This window comes from Ziziphus jujuba, chromosome 7, assembly GCF_031755915.1.
Source record: "Ziziphus jujuba cultivar Dongzao chromosome 7, ASM3175591v1".
NCBI lineage: Eukaryota > Viridiplantae > Streptophyta > Magnoliopsida > Rosales > Rhamnaceae > Ziziphus > Ziziphus jujuba.
The window spans coordinates 10,426,999-10,443,795 of NC_083385.1; the positions used below are offsets into that span (position 1 = coordinate 10,426,999).

The 16,797-nt window shown below is 32.0% G+C and overlaps 2 protein-coding genes across 5 annotated transcripts; both read right to left on the reverse strand.

The window, feature by feature from the left end:
* Positions 1 to 2,900: 2,900 nt before the first annotated feature.
* On the reverse strand, positions 2,901 to 7,525 carry LOC107424827 (sulfite exporter TauE/SafE family protein 3). 3 transcript variants are annotated; one of them, XR_009639553.1, is made up of 12 exons: positions 7,049 to 7,525; positions 6,708 to 6,867; positions 6,312 to 6,512; positions 5,840 to 5,904; positions 5,702 to 5,741; positions 5,231 to 5,292; positions 4,993 to 5,079; positions 4,727 to 4,777; positions 4,260 to 4,481; positions 3,825 to 3,918; positions 3,499 to 3,671; positions 2,901 to 3,351 (listed from the first exon to the last, which is right to left on the reverse strand). XR_009639553.1 is itself a non-coding variant. In XM_016034703.4 (12 exons), exons 1-12 carry the CDS (start codon positions 7,289 to 7,291, stop codon positions 3,269 to 3,271), a joined length of 1,446 nt encoding a protein of 481 aa, XP_015890189.2. In that variant the 5' UTR covers positions 7,292 to 7,525; the 3' UTR covers positions 2,901 to 3,268. The 3 variants fall into 3 exon arrangements, 2 of the variants coding, with proteins under 2 accessions (XP_015890189.2, XP_015890188.2); XM_016034703.4 differs by having other exon boundaries at positions 3,499 to 3,639; positions 5,234 to 5,292; XM_016034702.4 differs by having other exon boundaries at positions 3,499 to 3,639.
* A 3,405-nt stretch (positions 7,526 to 10,930) lies between these two features.
* On the reverse strand, positions 10,931 to 16,422 carry LOC107424843 (U1 small nuclear ribonucleoprotein 70 kDa). 2 transcript variants are annotated; one of them, XM_016034720.4, is made up of 10 exons: positions 16,142 to 16,422; positions 15,436 to 15,550; positions 15,263 to 15,342; positions 14,919 to 14,994; positions 14,750 to 14,814; positions 14,584 to 14,646; positions 13,189 to 13,270; positions 12,903 to 13,053; positions 12,238 to 12,309; positions 10,931 to 11,973 (listed from the first exon to the last, which is right to left on the reverse strand). In XM_016034720.4, the coding sequence occupies exons 1-10, from the start codon at positions 16,238 to 16,240 to the stop codon at positions 11,298 to 11,300; spliced, it is 1,479 nt and encodes a 492-aa protein (XP_015890206.1). In that variant the 5' UTR covers positions 16,241 to 16,422; the 3' UTR covers positions 10,931 to 11,297. The 2 variants fall into 2 exon arrangements, with proteins under 2 accessions (XP_015890206.1, XP_015890205.1); XM_016034719.4 differs by having other exon boundaries at positions 12,891 to 13,053; positions 16,142 to 16,421.
* Between the last annotated feature and the right edge of the window lie 375 nt (positions 16,423 to 16,797).

Below are 16,797 nucleotides of genomic sequence, written 5' to 3' on the forward strand. Positions count from 1 at the left end.
ACAAGTCATCTCACAATTCAAATTAACCACCGCTTTAACGAATAAAAGTCAACGGTTATGTTGTCAAATCATATTATTATTTGGAAGTATTCTATTAGCATTTTGTTTTTTTTTTTTTTTTTTGACCAAATATATATTATTCTATTGGAATTTAAACGGTGTAAAATTTCTTTTATTATAAAGAAAAGATTAAAATATGATTACCCATTGTAACTGGATACTGTGTGAAAAAGTAATGCCAAGAATCATAAATTTATAAGATAAGTGTGGTAGTTCCGGTAAGAGCAGAGTAAGGGATGCCTGGGGGCATAGCAGTAAAAAAAAAAAAAAAAAGTCATAAATTTATAAAATAATTATGTTTAAAAATATTTAAACTTTAATGATAAAATAAATAAAAAATTAAAGAAAAAAAAGTTTAAATACAAGCAAAAGTAAACGACTTTTTAGGTGTCCTATAGTGACATAGTTGGCTTTTATTTTTATTTTCCTATTTAATTATATAAATTACTTATTTTGAATATTATTAATATGGATTAAAAAAATAAAAAAAGATAAAATTCATCTAAACTTTCACATTTTTAAAAAGTGAACAGAAAATTTTGATTCAAAATTGGAAACATATAAATTTCAAAAAATTTAATAAAATTTTTTGATATTTGCATAAAATAAATATTCATATCAATTTTTTTTATAATTTTTTCAAAAAAATTCATAATTTTCATATAAATTTTTAAAATTTCTATAAACTTTTCTATTATATTTAATTTTAAAAAAAAAATCAAAAATCAATGAATATTATTGACTTTTAACTCTTGACCTACCTATTATTTTTTTTATCATAATAAGTTTTATATTTCTATAAATATTATAAAGTAGATATAAATTATAATATAGACAAAAATATAAATATGCATGTGTAATAAATAAAAAATATCATATTATACATATTATAAAATAGATAAATACTATGAAAATGTTCATGTAATATATTATTTACAAATGTAGTTAAATGAATTAATGGAACATTGATAGATGTTTATAAAATGTTGTCAAATAGTAAATCATTGATACTGCCTTAAACTAAATATTAGAAAATAATAATTTTGTACATAATAGTAATGATTTCAACAAAGATTGTCATATTTAATACATAATTAATGTGTTTAGCATATTAAAAATTACATATAAAATTATTAATGAAATATAATTTTTAATAATTATATTTTATATTTTATATTTTAAAATAAAAATGAATATGAGACTAACAATTTTTAACTATCTAAAAATTCTATGTGGTAGTGAAATGACATTTTATGAAATATAATATAATTATAATAATTATTTTATAAATATTTGTATCAAATATGTATTTTTTATATACATTTTTATTGATAATAATATATTTATAATTATTAATTACTTACTATATATTGATTGATTAAGATAAATATAAAATCCATTTAATATTTTTATAATTTTATAGTTAAATTGATAATTAATTTAGTAAATAAACTAATTTTAAAATTTTAATAAAAAAAATTATTTTTAAAAATAAATTTCTAATAATTTTCTTTTTTTTTTATGAATTCTTATAAATATTCTATAAGTTCTGATATTTTCATGAATGTTTTTGTGTTTTGAACTCATAATATTTTTATTGATATTGATTTTTTTTTTACTTTAATTATTGATAATAGATAGAGTTTATTAAACATCTTAAATAACTACAAATTTGAAATGAATTGGAAAAAAAAAAAAAAACACATTTTGAAATTGCATTCAATTTAGTGTTTATATATGCTTTTTTATTTTTTTTCCTAAGCTTTTACAATTTGAAATGAATTATTAAAAAAAAAAAAAACAACGACAACGACAACACATTTTGAAATTGCATTCAATTTAGTGTTTATATATCCTTTTTTATTTTATTTTTTTCCTACGCTTTTATAGTAATTGTAATACACAGAAACATCTAACTAACATTGTTAAATATTTAAGTAAATAAATTGCATATAATTATACAGAAAAATAAAAATAAAAATAATAAACCAACTGTTTTCCAAATGATACCTTAGTGTAATAATTTAACCATAATGATCTGTAATATGTTAACTCAAATATGAACTTAATTATTATTATTATTATTATTTTATTTTTTTTGTTGTTTTGATATTAAGACGTACAACATGAATGCTTAATTCTAGTCGTAGTTTATTATCATTGGAGTGAGTGTTAACATATCTCGTATAACCACAACAACAATAATAATATGGGTGTGAACATAGGTGTAATAAAGTGTTTTTTTTTTTTTAAATGAAAAATAATAAAGTGTTAATATACCAATTCAATTAGCAAATAAATTCTTCTGCATTTTAAATCCCAAACATCCTTAATATGCGTTTAGATAGTAGCGGTTTTGCTGATTTTTATTAATTTTTGTTTGTTTGGTCAAAGGACTCAAGGTTGAGGTCTGCTAATTGAGCAGCTTCTCTTTCTTCCAAGAAAATGTCAGTTTCAATTTGAAGTATTTTTGGAACTAAAGTTAATTTTTAGTAAGGATTTGATTCAAATTATAATTATTATTACTTTGCTAATAAAGAGTTTTGGATGGCAGATTGATTTAGTCACATATAAAAAATAACGGCGGGCTTCTGTAAGATCATAAATCAGTAAAATTATTTCAACGCTAATTCTGCTGTTTGAAATAACCATACGAGAAAGAAGGCATGATAACCTCTATAACGCCATGCCATATGTTATTCTATTAACTCGTCAAAATGCACCCTCATTAAAGTTTTTGCGTCATCAGCTACTGTCACATTCGTGCTAAGAAACTGAGAAAATACCAAATCCATTTTGTGTTCAATTTTTTCAATACAATTAAAAGAAGCAGTAAAAAGTCATAAAAGCAACTGATCAGCAATTTCGACCATCTTATTGTATCATGCCAAATGGGTTTTGTTACAGAAATAAATGGCTCATGATGATTGGCATATTTTCCCAACAAAGAAAAATGCTATAAACCAACCCCCCCCCCCCAAAAAAAAAAAAAAAAGGCATAAGCAAAGCAATTATGGATCTCTGCTGGAGGAGTTCCAGAAGATGAATTATACACATCGAACACTGCTTAAAAAGTCCATAATACTTGCAAGAAAGAAATTAGTTGATGGAAAAATAGATTACCATATAAAAGGTGTGAATGTAGTTGGTGGATTATAATTGCTCTCTGTTGAGAAAATCCACTTCTATGTCTTATTACATAACCTTCTCAAGACTGGTGACAGAAGTTTTCAAAACCCATGTACTCTTGGTTCTCCATCTTTTCAACCATATTTGCTATTCCCACTCCACCTGCAAATATGCAGAGCAGAAAATTAAAAACCTTAATATATATATATATATATATATATATATATAAGGGGATATGATATGGTAAAGACTTTTGAGGACTTAAATATCGAAACCTTTGGCAATAAACTGAAACATAAGTGTGCTTACCTAAACTGATTGCGCTCACAAAGATTGTCAAGGCTAGAATGAAGATGATTATAGATGCCCTCCCTAAAACCGCAATTATCTTTCTCACAACATGCTGACCGGTAAAAGCAGCAATTGTTGCAACTAAAGTAAAATAAGAAGCTGCGGCCAAAAAAAGTGGGGGGGAAGAAAAACTGTAAAACAAATTCATTGGACAATTGCAAAGTTAAAGCTTGGCTTGAATCCACCAATGACTGGAATTTGCATGACCTTTTCACTTCTATATGCAGAATTTCCTTTTCAGAATTCGAGATTTTCATGATTAATTTCAATCTGTTAGTACTTACCGTATGGGACTGGGAAACGATTGAGAAGGTGATATTGTACAACTGACATGGAGGATGAGAAAACCATTGAAAAGGTTGATGTAGCACTTGCAACCTGCCAAAATGGATACAAAGTTATCAAAACTGTTATTTCAGTTTATATTGCTTGTTATTTGATTAGCAGTTATACTTTTTTTTCTTTCTAGATATTCTGCTTTGTGATAGATTAGATTATGTGATGTGAATCAAAATTAGGGTTTCAAAATTTCAAACTTACCAACCTAATGTTTTTGCTAATAGTTGTTGAAAAACAGTTCAAATAAGGTTTTCTCTGATCTAATTTTGGAAATTGGGACATTTTTTAACATGTCCAAGGTTTACGAGTTTAAATTTATTTGCATTTATTGAATATTGAAAGCAAAGCATAGAATATATGGATGAATGCTATTGGCTAACCTGAGGAGGAATTCCCAATTCAAGGAAAAGGGGTCCCAAGATGAAGCCACCTCCAAGGCCAAGCAATCCACCAACCATACCAGCTATTATACCACAGGAGCAGTACATAAAAATCTGATGCAACTTCCAGTTTGTGATTTCCTTTCCTTTGGATGCAATGACTCTGGTGCCTTTGTACAAGCATATAGCTTCAAAGAGTGTAACCGAGACAGCAATTGGTACCTACATAAGTATTACTTAAATTAGATTCTTAAAGCATGTGATTTGGAAGAAATGATAGAATGACACCTGCTATGTAATTTAGTATAGAAAGGCTGTCTATCCAGTGAACATCAAATGGATATGATTATCTAAGATGGTTTACAATAGAAAATCTATTATCTTTTTTATTTTTATGCTTCTTTGCATCCTTTTCATAGTTATACATTATCCTGCAAGATACAGGACTTTAGGATTGTAAACTTTACCTGCAAGGAGTTTAGGATCCAGAACTTGACGGAGCACGTTTCAGTATATGTCTGCATACAGATTCATTCAATAGATGGAAGAAAACTTTCAGTTATTTCACACAAGCCAAACAGATGACACAAAAGGCATATATTTGTTATAGAAACTCGTATCGTTCAGAGTGTTTTATTCATCTATCACTGGTTGCTATGGCCTGGTTATGCAAGAATTAATTCCTAGGAAACTGTGTTTGATTATATATAAACTTCAGAGTGAAATTACTTACCTTAACAATCTGAACAACAAGAAATGCCATCCAGACATACATGAGCATTGCCATCTCTTTCCAGTATATGTTGCGTACCATAGGGGCCTGGATAGAGTTGGTGGTAAAATATGACTGAATAAGCAACAATAACACCCCCCCCCCCCCCCCCCCCCCCCCCCCCCACAAAAGAAAAAAAAAGGGAGAAAAAAATGAAGTGAGAATTCTCCAAAGAAACTGCAATATATTTAGGACTCACCACCTCATCATTTGAAGCAGATGGACCACTTGGTAGTGGTTTGTACTCTCCTTCAGAACCATCTGTAATTGAGGAGTTTAGCATCATTCTTTCTCAATTATTTCATAAAACCAAGAACAAGATGAGATTATTCACATTAACAGAGCTAAATGTATTTTTGATCTACCACCTTTTGTTATACTGATTTCAAGAGGAATTTCAGTTTTTCTTTTAATACTAATTATTATTTGGTAAATGGATAATGTTTTGTAGTAACATGCTTGCTATTATTATAATTATTTAATATTTTCTTGAATCAGAGAAACATTAGAATATTAGGATATTTAAATTCATAGTCTGATTTATTCCCAGATAAGTGGGTTTTTCTTATATTTTCACTGTAAAATTTTAATGCAGTTGTTTTTAGTTTAATTTAAATAATCCGGCCTTTATAAGAATGTTTTTTCTTGGAGGGGACTACATAGTACTTACCACCAGGCTTAGACTCTGATTCTAGCTGCTTTTCTGCTTCCTGAAAATGAAGTGAAATTTCAAAATAAGCTCCATAATGATTTGGTGATAAAGAATCTTTATTGAGAGGTCAAGGAATTGTTAGGTGCAAAAAATTACCCTCTTCATAATTGTTTCTTTCTTCCATGTATCAATGCCTTTCAATAAAGCTTTTGCTGATGTACCTGCCACCAATCACACCATCTTCATTGATTTCAATAATCAAGACAAATATACACAATCTAGAACTACATTTATGTACAACAACCTTTTACCATATAAGCACCTTGAAAAGGAAGAAAAGAAACTTTCTTTTTTATGTACTTTGGGAACATGTTAACAAAATGTTCCGTGATAGCAATTTCATTGGATGTGCAGACTGCAGAGTTTTTGAAATAAACAGACTTGCTACATTAATAGGCTTATAATATAGTTTAGTTGGATATAAAATCTTCAAATACAAAAGAATTATCTTCTTTGTGTTGTCTTAGAAATTAGAAAATTTTATAGCATAGAAATTTATCGACACTGCTAATCGAATCGACATTTAAGAAAATGAAGAACTGTGGATTCATGTCTATAATGTTATTACCTAAGAAGAGAATGATGAGCAAAACTGTGACCATCCAATCAGCAAACATGACATTGAACGCAACTCCAATGCTGATTCCTAGCATGAGCATTGGTTGGAAAAGCAATGCCAAATCGTAGTCTATAAGGGGCATGTCGAGTGTCGGGTGTCTAAGTCTCAGATTGTAGTATACAGTTGATCCTGCAGCACCCATAATCATACCTGAAAACCAAGATCGTTAGCCTTTCCCAAAATTGCATTAAGTTTAGCTCCACAGGTGATCAAGCTTAGCTCCACATGTTAAGTTTTGGTTAAGCCCCATACAGCAGTTTTATCTTTATATTAAAATATAAACTTTGAAGTTCTTTTATTCTATCAGAATTGAGCATATTGAAACTGATTAAAGTAATTACTGACACTTAGAGATGGCAGTGGAAGACTTGGGATCAAAGCCAACAATCAAGGTCAGCATTGGGACAAAAATTCCACCACCCCCAACACCTCCAACACTTCCCAAAGCTGCACCAAAGAATCCAACTATTGATCCTACTACAATTTTCCAACCAAACTCCATTTCCTGTTTCAACCAATAAATATATGTTAAAGAAAATTAAGATATATACGCCAGAATAGTATAATATTATAGGATGATTCATTTTAAGATTGAAAGTCTTATAAAAATGAGATTTATATTATGATTGTTAGTTGTTAAAATGCCAATTATGATATGTGCATACATATGAGAGATGAATACTCACAGGCCAAACATGCTGGTAAGCAGACTTCCCACCTTGCCAGAAAAAATGAATTACTCTTATAAAAAATCCTTCTTTCACCTCTTCATCAACAACATTTTCAGGTTGTTTATCTTTTAAGACCCTCTCAGCACTCGCAACATCACTCATCATGACAAAACCAGCGAATACCAACCATATTGCTGCGGCTGCTACTAAAGTCAATATCGAAAATGTTTTCGGGTTCACCTTATCAGTTCCAGCCATTCAGTTAGTCTGTGACTCTGAAAGCTTGGAAGCTGTTTTCTTTTTCTTACGGACTTTATCAGTACCTCTTTCTGTATATGTGAATTCTTCTTCTGTTCAGTATAGTTTATCCTCTTCTCCTTCTTCTTCTACTTTTACTTACTTTCTTTCTTCTTCTCTATCTGTTCCTTAATTGCAGCCGAAACACAGAAGTTGGAGTAAACATGCAGGAAATAGAGGTGCACCTTTAGTACTCTGCCTACTGTCTACATATATACAATCTCTCTCTGTGGTCACTGGCCAGTGATTTGGACCCACCCTCACTCCCCAACATAATTTTTTTTTTTTTTTAAATGGGGTCCTCATATACAGCTCTACCTTAACAGTTTACACTGGCATGCAGAATAAAACTCTCTACCTTGCTCCACAGACAAAAACCCACATACACACCAAAAGGAAAAATATACTTCAATAGTAAGAGAGTGGAAAGGCACCTAATGAGTCTATGCTTAAGCTGGCAAAGCTGGAGTCTAGCAAATTCATCTGGGGTTGGGTTCAACAGCTCTCAATTATCTGAACTTAGGACCATTTTCTATTTATTGTTTGTTGTTTTATATAAATAGTTGCATTTTTAATTTTCTTCAATTATCTTTTCCTTTGTATTAAGATTACATTTTTTTTTTTTTAAAGATAAATTGACTTTAAAAAACTGAAGTCTCCATGAGTGAAGAGTAGAGCTCATTACTTGAACCTTGAAACAAAAATTCTATACTTGGTAATGCATTTTCTAGGACCACGTTGGACTGGGACATATATGATAAGTCATACTGTTGGTATTTCAAAATTGGCCTTCCGATCTGCACAAATATTCTTTACAAAAAACTTGTACATTTACTCTGTTTGAAATGTTCATGCAAATTAGCAGTATGGCTTTTTGATTACCATTTTGTTTGAAGTTTTAAATTATACTGAACTTGAATACATTGACATGTACAAGGCAGAAAGTTAATGCATCTTTTGGTCAACAAAGAACCTTGAGGAGATTTCATCAAAAAAAAGAAACTTGAGGGGAGTACCAAGTCTTGGAATTACCAAATCCCTCTCACAAAACCTGTCACATTATATGGGTTCCATGAGGATCCTATGAACGTCTGTGAGAGGGAACTTGGTAGTTCCGGATCACTATTTTTTTTTTTTTTTTTTTTTTTTGAGGGGATGCAAAAAGTAATGGTTTATATTCCTTAGTTAATTCTCATAAGATGTTTCTTTTCAAGATGAGGAATATAGTGCCATTTACCTTTCGTACTTGTTGAGTCGAATTGCAAATTTTCAAGCAGAAGAAATTTGAGAAATTAAATTTCAAACAGTGAGGGAAGGGCATGCAAGTGCGAAAGTTTTTTTGTCTGCAATATCATCTTTTCACTGCATACATGAACTTTCGTGGAAGCAGGAAGTGTGCACACATTGTTCAGGGTTTGGCGTGGCCTGTTTTTGAGTCATCTGCCAATTACTGCTCTTTTTTCTTTTCTTTTTTTTTTTCTTTTTTTTTTTAATTAAAAAGAAAAAACTGTGCTTTCCATATTGAATATATACATTTGATAAATTAGGGGAGGGATTTTAGCATAAAGTCAACCCCCGGGGGTTATTATCATTAACCTATACAAGTAATAATAATAAATTAAATTAAAATCACTTTTGGTAATGCCTTAAAAAAATTAAAATTACTCAATGACTAAAAAATTCTTCGAATTCAATGTAATTAGGCAATGAATTGATTTATAATCGTCTAAGTGTATGTTTTGTGGAACTACTTGAGGTGCAATTTTCATTATGTGTTTAGCATAAAGGAAGCTTCTTACATGTTTCTGAAATTTTGGCACCATTAATTTCTTTCATCTAAGTTGGAAAACGTTGTGGATTTTAATGGTTTTCCCAAAAACATAGAGAATTTTGATCAAGAAAACAAATCCTAATTTTTCGTACTTTAATTTCTTTATTACAATTGCAAGCGACACAAGCTTCAATTCTAAGCAATCAAGCTAGCCAGAGTAATATTTAGTGGAAAACCAGAGCCCAACGGAACTTCCTAGAAATTTCCAAGAAGCAACACAGAATTTTTTAACAAGCAGAGAACGAATGAGTAACGAACCCTTATACAGAAGCCTCGTCAAGGGAATTCGTACTTTGTATTAGACTGATTATTTAGAAAAGCTATGAAGCTTCATTGCTACTTCATTTGTTGCTGTCTTTCTTCTTATATACTCTGTTTTATTAGGACCTGCACAGCACTAGCTAACAATATAAACCACACCCTACAACCAGCATTACCGTTATATGTGTACTTTTATAGGAAAAAAAGAAAAAAAAAGTTGTTTGAACAGTTTGAATTTGATCGATTTCAAAATGCGATCCGGTTTTAACGTCAAAACCAGTTATCCAACAAAAAGACAGACAATAACCGTTGAAGTTTTTGATTATTCCCGAAATGTCAATTTGAGAAGCAGATAGATTTTCCCTTCATTCCCCCACTCTTGACAACCTTAATAAATGTCGCAGATTCATAAATCCTTTTTGCATGTCCTCTTTTTATGCGATTTAAATTCGTTATTTACTTTTCCTAAACCATTGCGTGAAAAGGAAACCAAAATGAAAACGAACAAAGGCTCTACAGCCTAAATTTCTTCAATGCCATCGAAGGTTCGGAATAAGAACACTTTTTTCTTTTTTTCTTTTTTGGTAATTGGACTTGGATCATCTTCAAGTGACTTTTTGAAAATAAAAAGCATATGTCATATATATCATATAATAAAGAACATCTTTAAATATAAAAAATAAAATTTTTAAATTTTTTTCAATAATATTTTTTATTTTTATTTTTTAATAATAAATAATATTTAAAATATATTAACATAATATAATAGTTTTGAAATTTAATAAGTATTAAATAATATTAGATATAAAAAATATTTATGATTTTTTAATTTGGATAGCCAAATTTATTTTCTATTTTAAAATATTAAAATATTAAATAAATTAAAATTTATTTTTAAAAATTAACTTTTCAAAATAAAAAATTTATAATATATAAAAAGGCCATTGAAAATGGGCTTAGAGAACTTTGGATGCCATTTAATTCCTAATAATAATAATAATAATAATAGCGATAATAATCCAAAAGAAATTACAGTCGATTTTTATGTTAGATAACAAGACTTGTTGGGCTCGGTGTTAAACTGGGTTGGGACGGTAGATATTTGTTGGGCCATAGCTTGGATTAGTTCTTTGTTCACAAGCCCAATTTCACAACCCACAATAAGCTAGCTGAGGGGCTCCTGCTGGGGTCTTAATCAATTATTTCGACCCTGTGGAATTAATTAAACAGATATGTAATCTTCTCAGAATGTTGTATAATGGTAGATTATTTTGTAATTTAAATAAACTTATTCCGGCCCAATCTTCTAGTCCTGTGGTCAAGTGGGTGATACATGTCCACCATACTCAGGTTCGAGAAAGAGGCAGGGCACCAAACAACCAGGAAAAAAAAAACTTATTCCGTCTCTCTCAAAAAATAATAATAATAAATAAATAAACTTATTCCGTCCAAAAATAAAACATTCTTCTAGAAATTCACCCACATAAAAAAGAAAAAAGAAAGAAACATTCTTCTAGAAACCATTGCCAACGACTTCTGATAACACCCATAACTGAATACAGAAAATCATCCAAACATTTAGAAATTTGAAATGCCCGACATCTACAAGCATGAGAATTACGTATCCCCTTTCACCAAAACAAAAGTGAATTATGAATCCCAGTCTAATAAAACAAAAACTACACTGCCAAGACGACCAACAATAAAGTAGCAAAATCAAGCAAATAATCTCTTGTTGGTCGCAAAACCATCAAGCACAAGTACATATAAAATTTAGCTGAGAACCACAAAAGAGACTACATGAAACGCATCAGCAGCAACACATATTATACCGTGCATTGATCAAATGCAGAGTGAAAATCTGGAGGTACAAGTCTAATACTCGTACTCCTGAGAAAGTGACCTTTCTGAGCGACGATGCTCGCGATCCAGATCTCGAGTTCTCTCCCGTGACTCAGATGGTCCACGTTCATAATGGTAATCATCTGTTCGATCATAACGATCGTTTCCATGCTCATGATAATGATCATAACGGTCATCGTTATCCTGAACCTCCAAATTATCATACTGCCCACGACGACGCTCATAGTGCTCATGCTCTGGTTGCTCATACCACCCTTGATCATCTTCTGGTGCAGCATGATCATAATCCCGCTCTCTTTCACCATGTCGGTCGTGGTCCCTTGACTCCCTATCACGGAACCGGTTGTGGTCATTATCAGGTTCCTCAACATCATAATCCCTGTCCCTTTCACGAGGGCGATCTCGATCACGCTCTCGATCTCTATCTCTATCCCGGTCACGCTCATAGTCGCGACCACGATCCCGTCCTCTATCACGTTCACGAGGCCGGTCACGTTCACGACCACGATCTCTTTCCCTTTCTCTATCTCTGTCCCTGTTCTTATCACGATCCCTGTGGTGTCTGTCCTCCCTATGATCACGATCCCTAGACTTATCATGCGAGCGAGAGCGTTCATGTGACTTCTCTCGTGACTTCTCTCGTTCTCTCTCCCTGTCCCTTCCCCTTTCCCGTGATTTTTCCCTATCCCTGAACAATATCAATCTCATCAGTACAGCAGCAGTGGAGAAATGCCTATACAACCATAATGCCCAAAGGCAACTTCAAGATTATTGTAGGAAAATCTACCAAAAAAACAAAAAATAAAAAAAACAAAAGCAGATTCATCCACATATATTTAATGAACTAGCATTCAGGAGAACAAATATTTTTCTTGGCCACAATTCAGATGTATCAAGAATTTGTTTCTTTTTATTAGAAAATGAGTGCATAACAATGTTCACAAATTTTTACCGATCTCCAAGCCGATCCTCTCTCACCCTTGGCTCCTCAGACTGTGGTCGTCCTCCTGATTGTTGTTGCTCCCTAAGCAATTAAAGATGAAACATTTTAATAGGTGACATAACAGTAGAGCATGCTTCTGACTGGAACAACAGAAAATGCCAACGCTTTTATACAAAACAAAAGGCATATACTCATTTAGGATAAAGAAGTCAGCTTAAAACATAACCAACATATTTTAATTTGAAATAGCATTGTAAAATAAAACAAATGGTTTGTGTCAGAATCAATATTTAGTCATTACAATCAGTCTAGGTTGTTCCAGTAAGTTTCTATAGCCATTATTGTAATTTTCTTCATTAGAGATCAATTATACAGTACATCACCATAAATTACATTTAGCAACAACCAGGAATAAATATCACAAGCGAACATCTAGGCAGAATGTGTAAAAAATTCAGCAGTAATTTATGAATATTTCTTATTCTCTAGCATTCTCCACAACTCCATGCCACCCACAAACTTACTGTTGCATTCAAATCTAAAACAGTAAAATACTGTCTTCCTACTGCTAAAGTTTCAAAGGATAAATTTCACAGCACAAATAAGGGAAAACAAATAATTTGTCCACTACAATGATTCATGAAAGAAATCTCACTAATTACCTCCCAGAATACCTCTGATTAACTTCTTCACCTCCAACCCTTGTAGTTCCAAGCCCACCACCCAATCGGCGAGGTCTCCAATTTGGAACAGTTCTACCACGTTCAACATCAACAAGCACCCTTCTACCTTCGATCTTCTTTCCATCAGCTTGTTTATATGCAGCTGTAAGTCATATCACCAGTCTTACATATATAATAAAAGGAATGCAGATGAAACCAATATATTTAATAATTTTTCAGGACATGAAAATACAAGGTATGCAGATTTAAGACCAATACAATTTGTAGCTATGCAAACCTTTCATGTCCCGTGTATGCATGTACTCAATGAATGCATAACCTCTGGGCTTATTTGAATCTTTAGCAGTAACTAATCGAATCTGCAAAAACTCATAAAACAATAAAAAAATTAATAAAGTAGAAATAAAGTAATGCAGATACTTAGATGAAAAAATAAAGTAACAGAAGTTATACATAGATGCTTTTTAGCATCTACAACTTGAGCTACATCACTACTAAAACGTGAAAGTTAAAATCCTAAATGGCACGGCAGACAGGCACTATGCCTCTTTAGCCGTGCTCACCTTTCAATCATAAGCTTCCGATCGCAAGATGCATCACCACCGGCTAGTGTTGCAGGAAAACTGACATTTGTAGCCAATTTACCCATGGTTGAACATACTAACCTCCCCTTACCAGGGATTATTTTGAATAATTAAAAATAGGTTATAAAGACTAAGAAATACCAGGACATCTTGATTGCTGATTTATTTGAGATCCACTTAAGGTCAAAAAGTAAAACTTTTAGCAGCACAAAACACATTATTAAAGATTTAAAATAAGGAGAGAAAGATGCTAATACTCCCTACATGTTTTACCCAGTGCAGGAAAAAAGAACAGGAGTTCTTGGTCTCTTTTTCTTGCTTGAAATAAAGGCCAAAAGGCACACTGCTCTGCTCAACTTAAAATATGCACCTTTGCTATGCAGGATGAAGCACCATCTTTGGAATTGGATTGGTTGAAAACAAAGGAACAAAGTACCATTTGCAGAATAGATCCCCCCTTACCAGGGATTTATTGAAGTTAAACTATTGTACATCCTAAGAAAAGAAAACCCAGTTCCAAGATCTCTAAACACAACTATATCAAAGAGAGAGAGCTAAGGGTAAACGAAACAAACCGCAAGCCATTATGAGCATATTGGTAGTGACTCCTGTAGTAAGATTACAAACTCCCGTTGACACTCCACTAGTAACAGAACTAAATTAGGGGACAATCCCCAAATGACTTCGAACAAGTTCAATAGTAACAACGATCAACTTGCTGAGCAAAATCAATTACGATGCATTATGCAATCAAGTTGTATGAACATTTAAGTTTCAAAGTCAGTTTTACACAAAGATATGCAACAAAGGAGATTTATGCATTTAACTATGTTGCCTGAACGAAAAGTACCAGCAGATTTTTACCAATGCTTCAAAAACATAGGCCTTTTCTTATTTGTCCTTTTTTCTTTTGGTAAAGAGAACCATACTGATAATGTTGTGACTACAACCTCATCCTCCCTAAGGATAGACAATTTAATATTGATTGAATAGAAAGGATTTTTAAATAGAAAAATGAAATAGGGACAAAGCTGTAACACAAATGAACCTCTTACCGAACCCCCTTCGGAGTTTTCAAAAATACCTACCCTCTTGATAGGCCCATATGTGTCAAACTCCCTTCTAATTCTGCTCTCAGTTGTCTCATAATTCTGCACAAAAGAACATATGTAACAGGTCAACCTTAGCTCAATTTGTTTGCACGCTATAAGTAGCCAGTAGGACAATTACTAGGGTAAGCAATGATATACTCACAAGTCTAGCCACAAACAAAGTCTTGTAGGGATCTCCAGTAACGTTTGGGTCATTAGCAGGATCATCTGCAAAGAGGAAAACATAATAACAAAGGTAATGGCATTGTTAACACTTAGAAGTCTTAAAACTTAATATGTCTTAAAAAGTAAGAGAAAAAAGGTGTCATCACATTTCTCTAGCTCCTCTGCTGCTTTCTCTGCACCCTTCTCAAGTCTTAACTTGTGTATTCTAGCCCTTCTTTCTACCTGTATCCACCAGATTATTTCAGCAAACCAAGACAGAGGTCTTAACAGTAATTTCCAACATTAAATTGGGGAAAAAAAATAAAAATAAAAAAAAGAAAAGAAAAAACAATGGATAACACCTTATACAAGATCTTCAAAAAGAATAACAATTTAAATTGATAAATCATTCACTAGAGTGTATAGATAGTAGACAGGCCCAAAAATTATCCCTGTAAAGCAATTAAACCATATAATGTCCCAATAAAAGTGATTCAAGTGAATTTCTTACAGGAGTTTCACCCTTTTGGACAGGTGGGGCATACTCAGGATCTCCAGGCTCAGCAAACTTACTCACAAACTGCGCTACACCTACACAAACAACAAGAATACAATTATAACTATTTAAACATGCAAAATCAAAAGTCCAACAGTATAAAAACAAGCCGTATAAGATGTTTAAACCTGTCAGCGGCGGGCATTTGCGTTTTTCTGGAGGTGGTTTAAACTCCAATGGAGGTCGCGGCTCAAAGAGTTTCAAGAGGTTGTTGGTTAAACCAGTAGGATGACTCTGCCCAATCTGCGCCACAGATAAAAATTAAGACATATCTAAAACTTAAAAAACAATCATCCTATAGATCCAATCAGCTAGTCAGTCCATGCACTAACAACTGCATCAAACCTATATTCCTAAACACTATATAGTATTAAATATAAATAAATAAATAAATAAATAAAAAGGAGTAGCAATCTTGAAGCCTCAATTTAAGCATTTACATGAATATGCGTATCAAATCGAATAATTTTGTTATCCATAAGTCACCCAAATTAGGTAAATTCTCAAAATTACAAGAATAAAATGCAGATCAGCGAAGCCGAAACAACAAAATTCTGTGACAAAGATAAGCAAGCCAATTCCTTAATTTTTCATTACGATGAACAATCTCTAAATTAAACTCTAGATCAATCAACAACTCAAAAATCAAAGCTAAGGTTTCTTAAAAAAAAAAAAAAAGAAAGAAAGAAAGAAACAAATCAAAAACTAAGGTCAGAAAATTAACGATAAAAAAAAAAAAAACCCTAGGCTGCGACTAAAAAAAAAAAAAAAAAAATTCAAGTTCCCTGACCCTAGCACTTCAAAAACAACGATAAATCGGAAAAGGGGACGAACCAGCTTGAGCTGGAGGACATTGGCACGGTTCTGCGCCTTGGTGCGGGCCTGAACTGCTGAGTTTTGGTTGCGCATGAACGCATCGTTGTAGTCTCCCATGGCGCCAAGGTATTGGAATTGAGTTAGGGTTTTCTAGGAGAGTCCAAGTGCCCGTGATGTAGATGTCGAAGATGACATGCACTTTTATCCGTTAGCCGGGATCCGAATGAATCAATTTTGTGATACCGGGAAGAACCAGAAAGGGGGCAACGAAAAAGCTTTAAGGGTTTTTCGCGTGGGTGTATATATATATATATTTATACACGGCTTCTAAGTAGATGTGTGCGTGTTTTACCGAGTCAGACTAAACTCGTTCTCCGAGTTGTACTGCGTGGATCGCTTGTTTGATTCCATTTTACCGTCTATTCACATTGTAAATCTTATCAGACATATTACATTTTTAATAATTTTGATTCTTTTTATTAAAAAAAATAAAAAATAAAAGATTGATAGAAATCACAAATAACCTTAAACATTTAAAAATAAATAAAAATTTAAATACCCAACACGCTAACCTTAAATTATATTTTATATTTTCGGCAAAAAAAAAAATTATATATATATATATATATATATTTTATATTGAAAAAGATTATATACCGTGATTTTGCGTTGAA

Bases quoted from the DNA above. Each gene is read 5' to 3' on its own strand.
- LOC107424827 (XM_016034702.4), bottom strand. From the start codon at position 7,291: ATGGCTGGAACTGATAAGGTGAACCCGAAAACATTTTCGATATTGACT. The intron at 5,293-5,701 runs GTAAGTACTATG...CCTCAATTACAG, and splicing joins ATCAGAGTCTAAGCCTGGTG to ATGGTTCTGAAGGAGAGTAC. The intron at 5,080-5,230 runs GTGAGTCCTAAA...AACTCTATCCAG, and splicing joins CTGCTTCAAATGATGAGGTG to GCCCCTATGGTACGCAACAT.
- LOC107424843 (XM_016034719.4), bottom strand. From the start codon at position 16,240: ATGGGAGACTACAACGATGCGTTCATGCGCAACCAAAACTCAGCAGTT. The intron at 14,647-14,749 runs GTGAGTATATCA...TCTTTTGTGCAG, and splicing joins CTTTGTTTGTGGCTAGACTT to AATTATGAGACAACTGAGAG. The intron at 12,310-12,890 runs GTAATTAGTGAG...TTAATTGCTTAG, and splicing joins AATCAGAGGTATTCTGGGAG to GGAGCAACAACAATCAGGAG.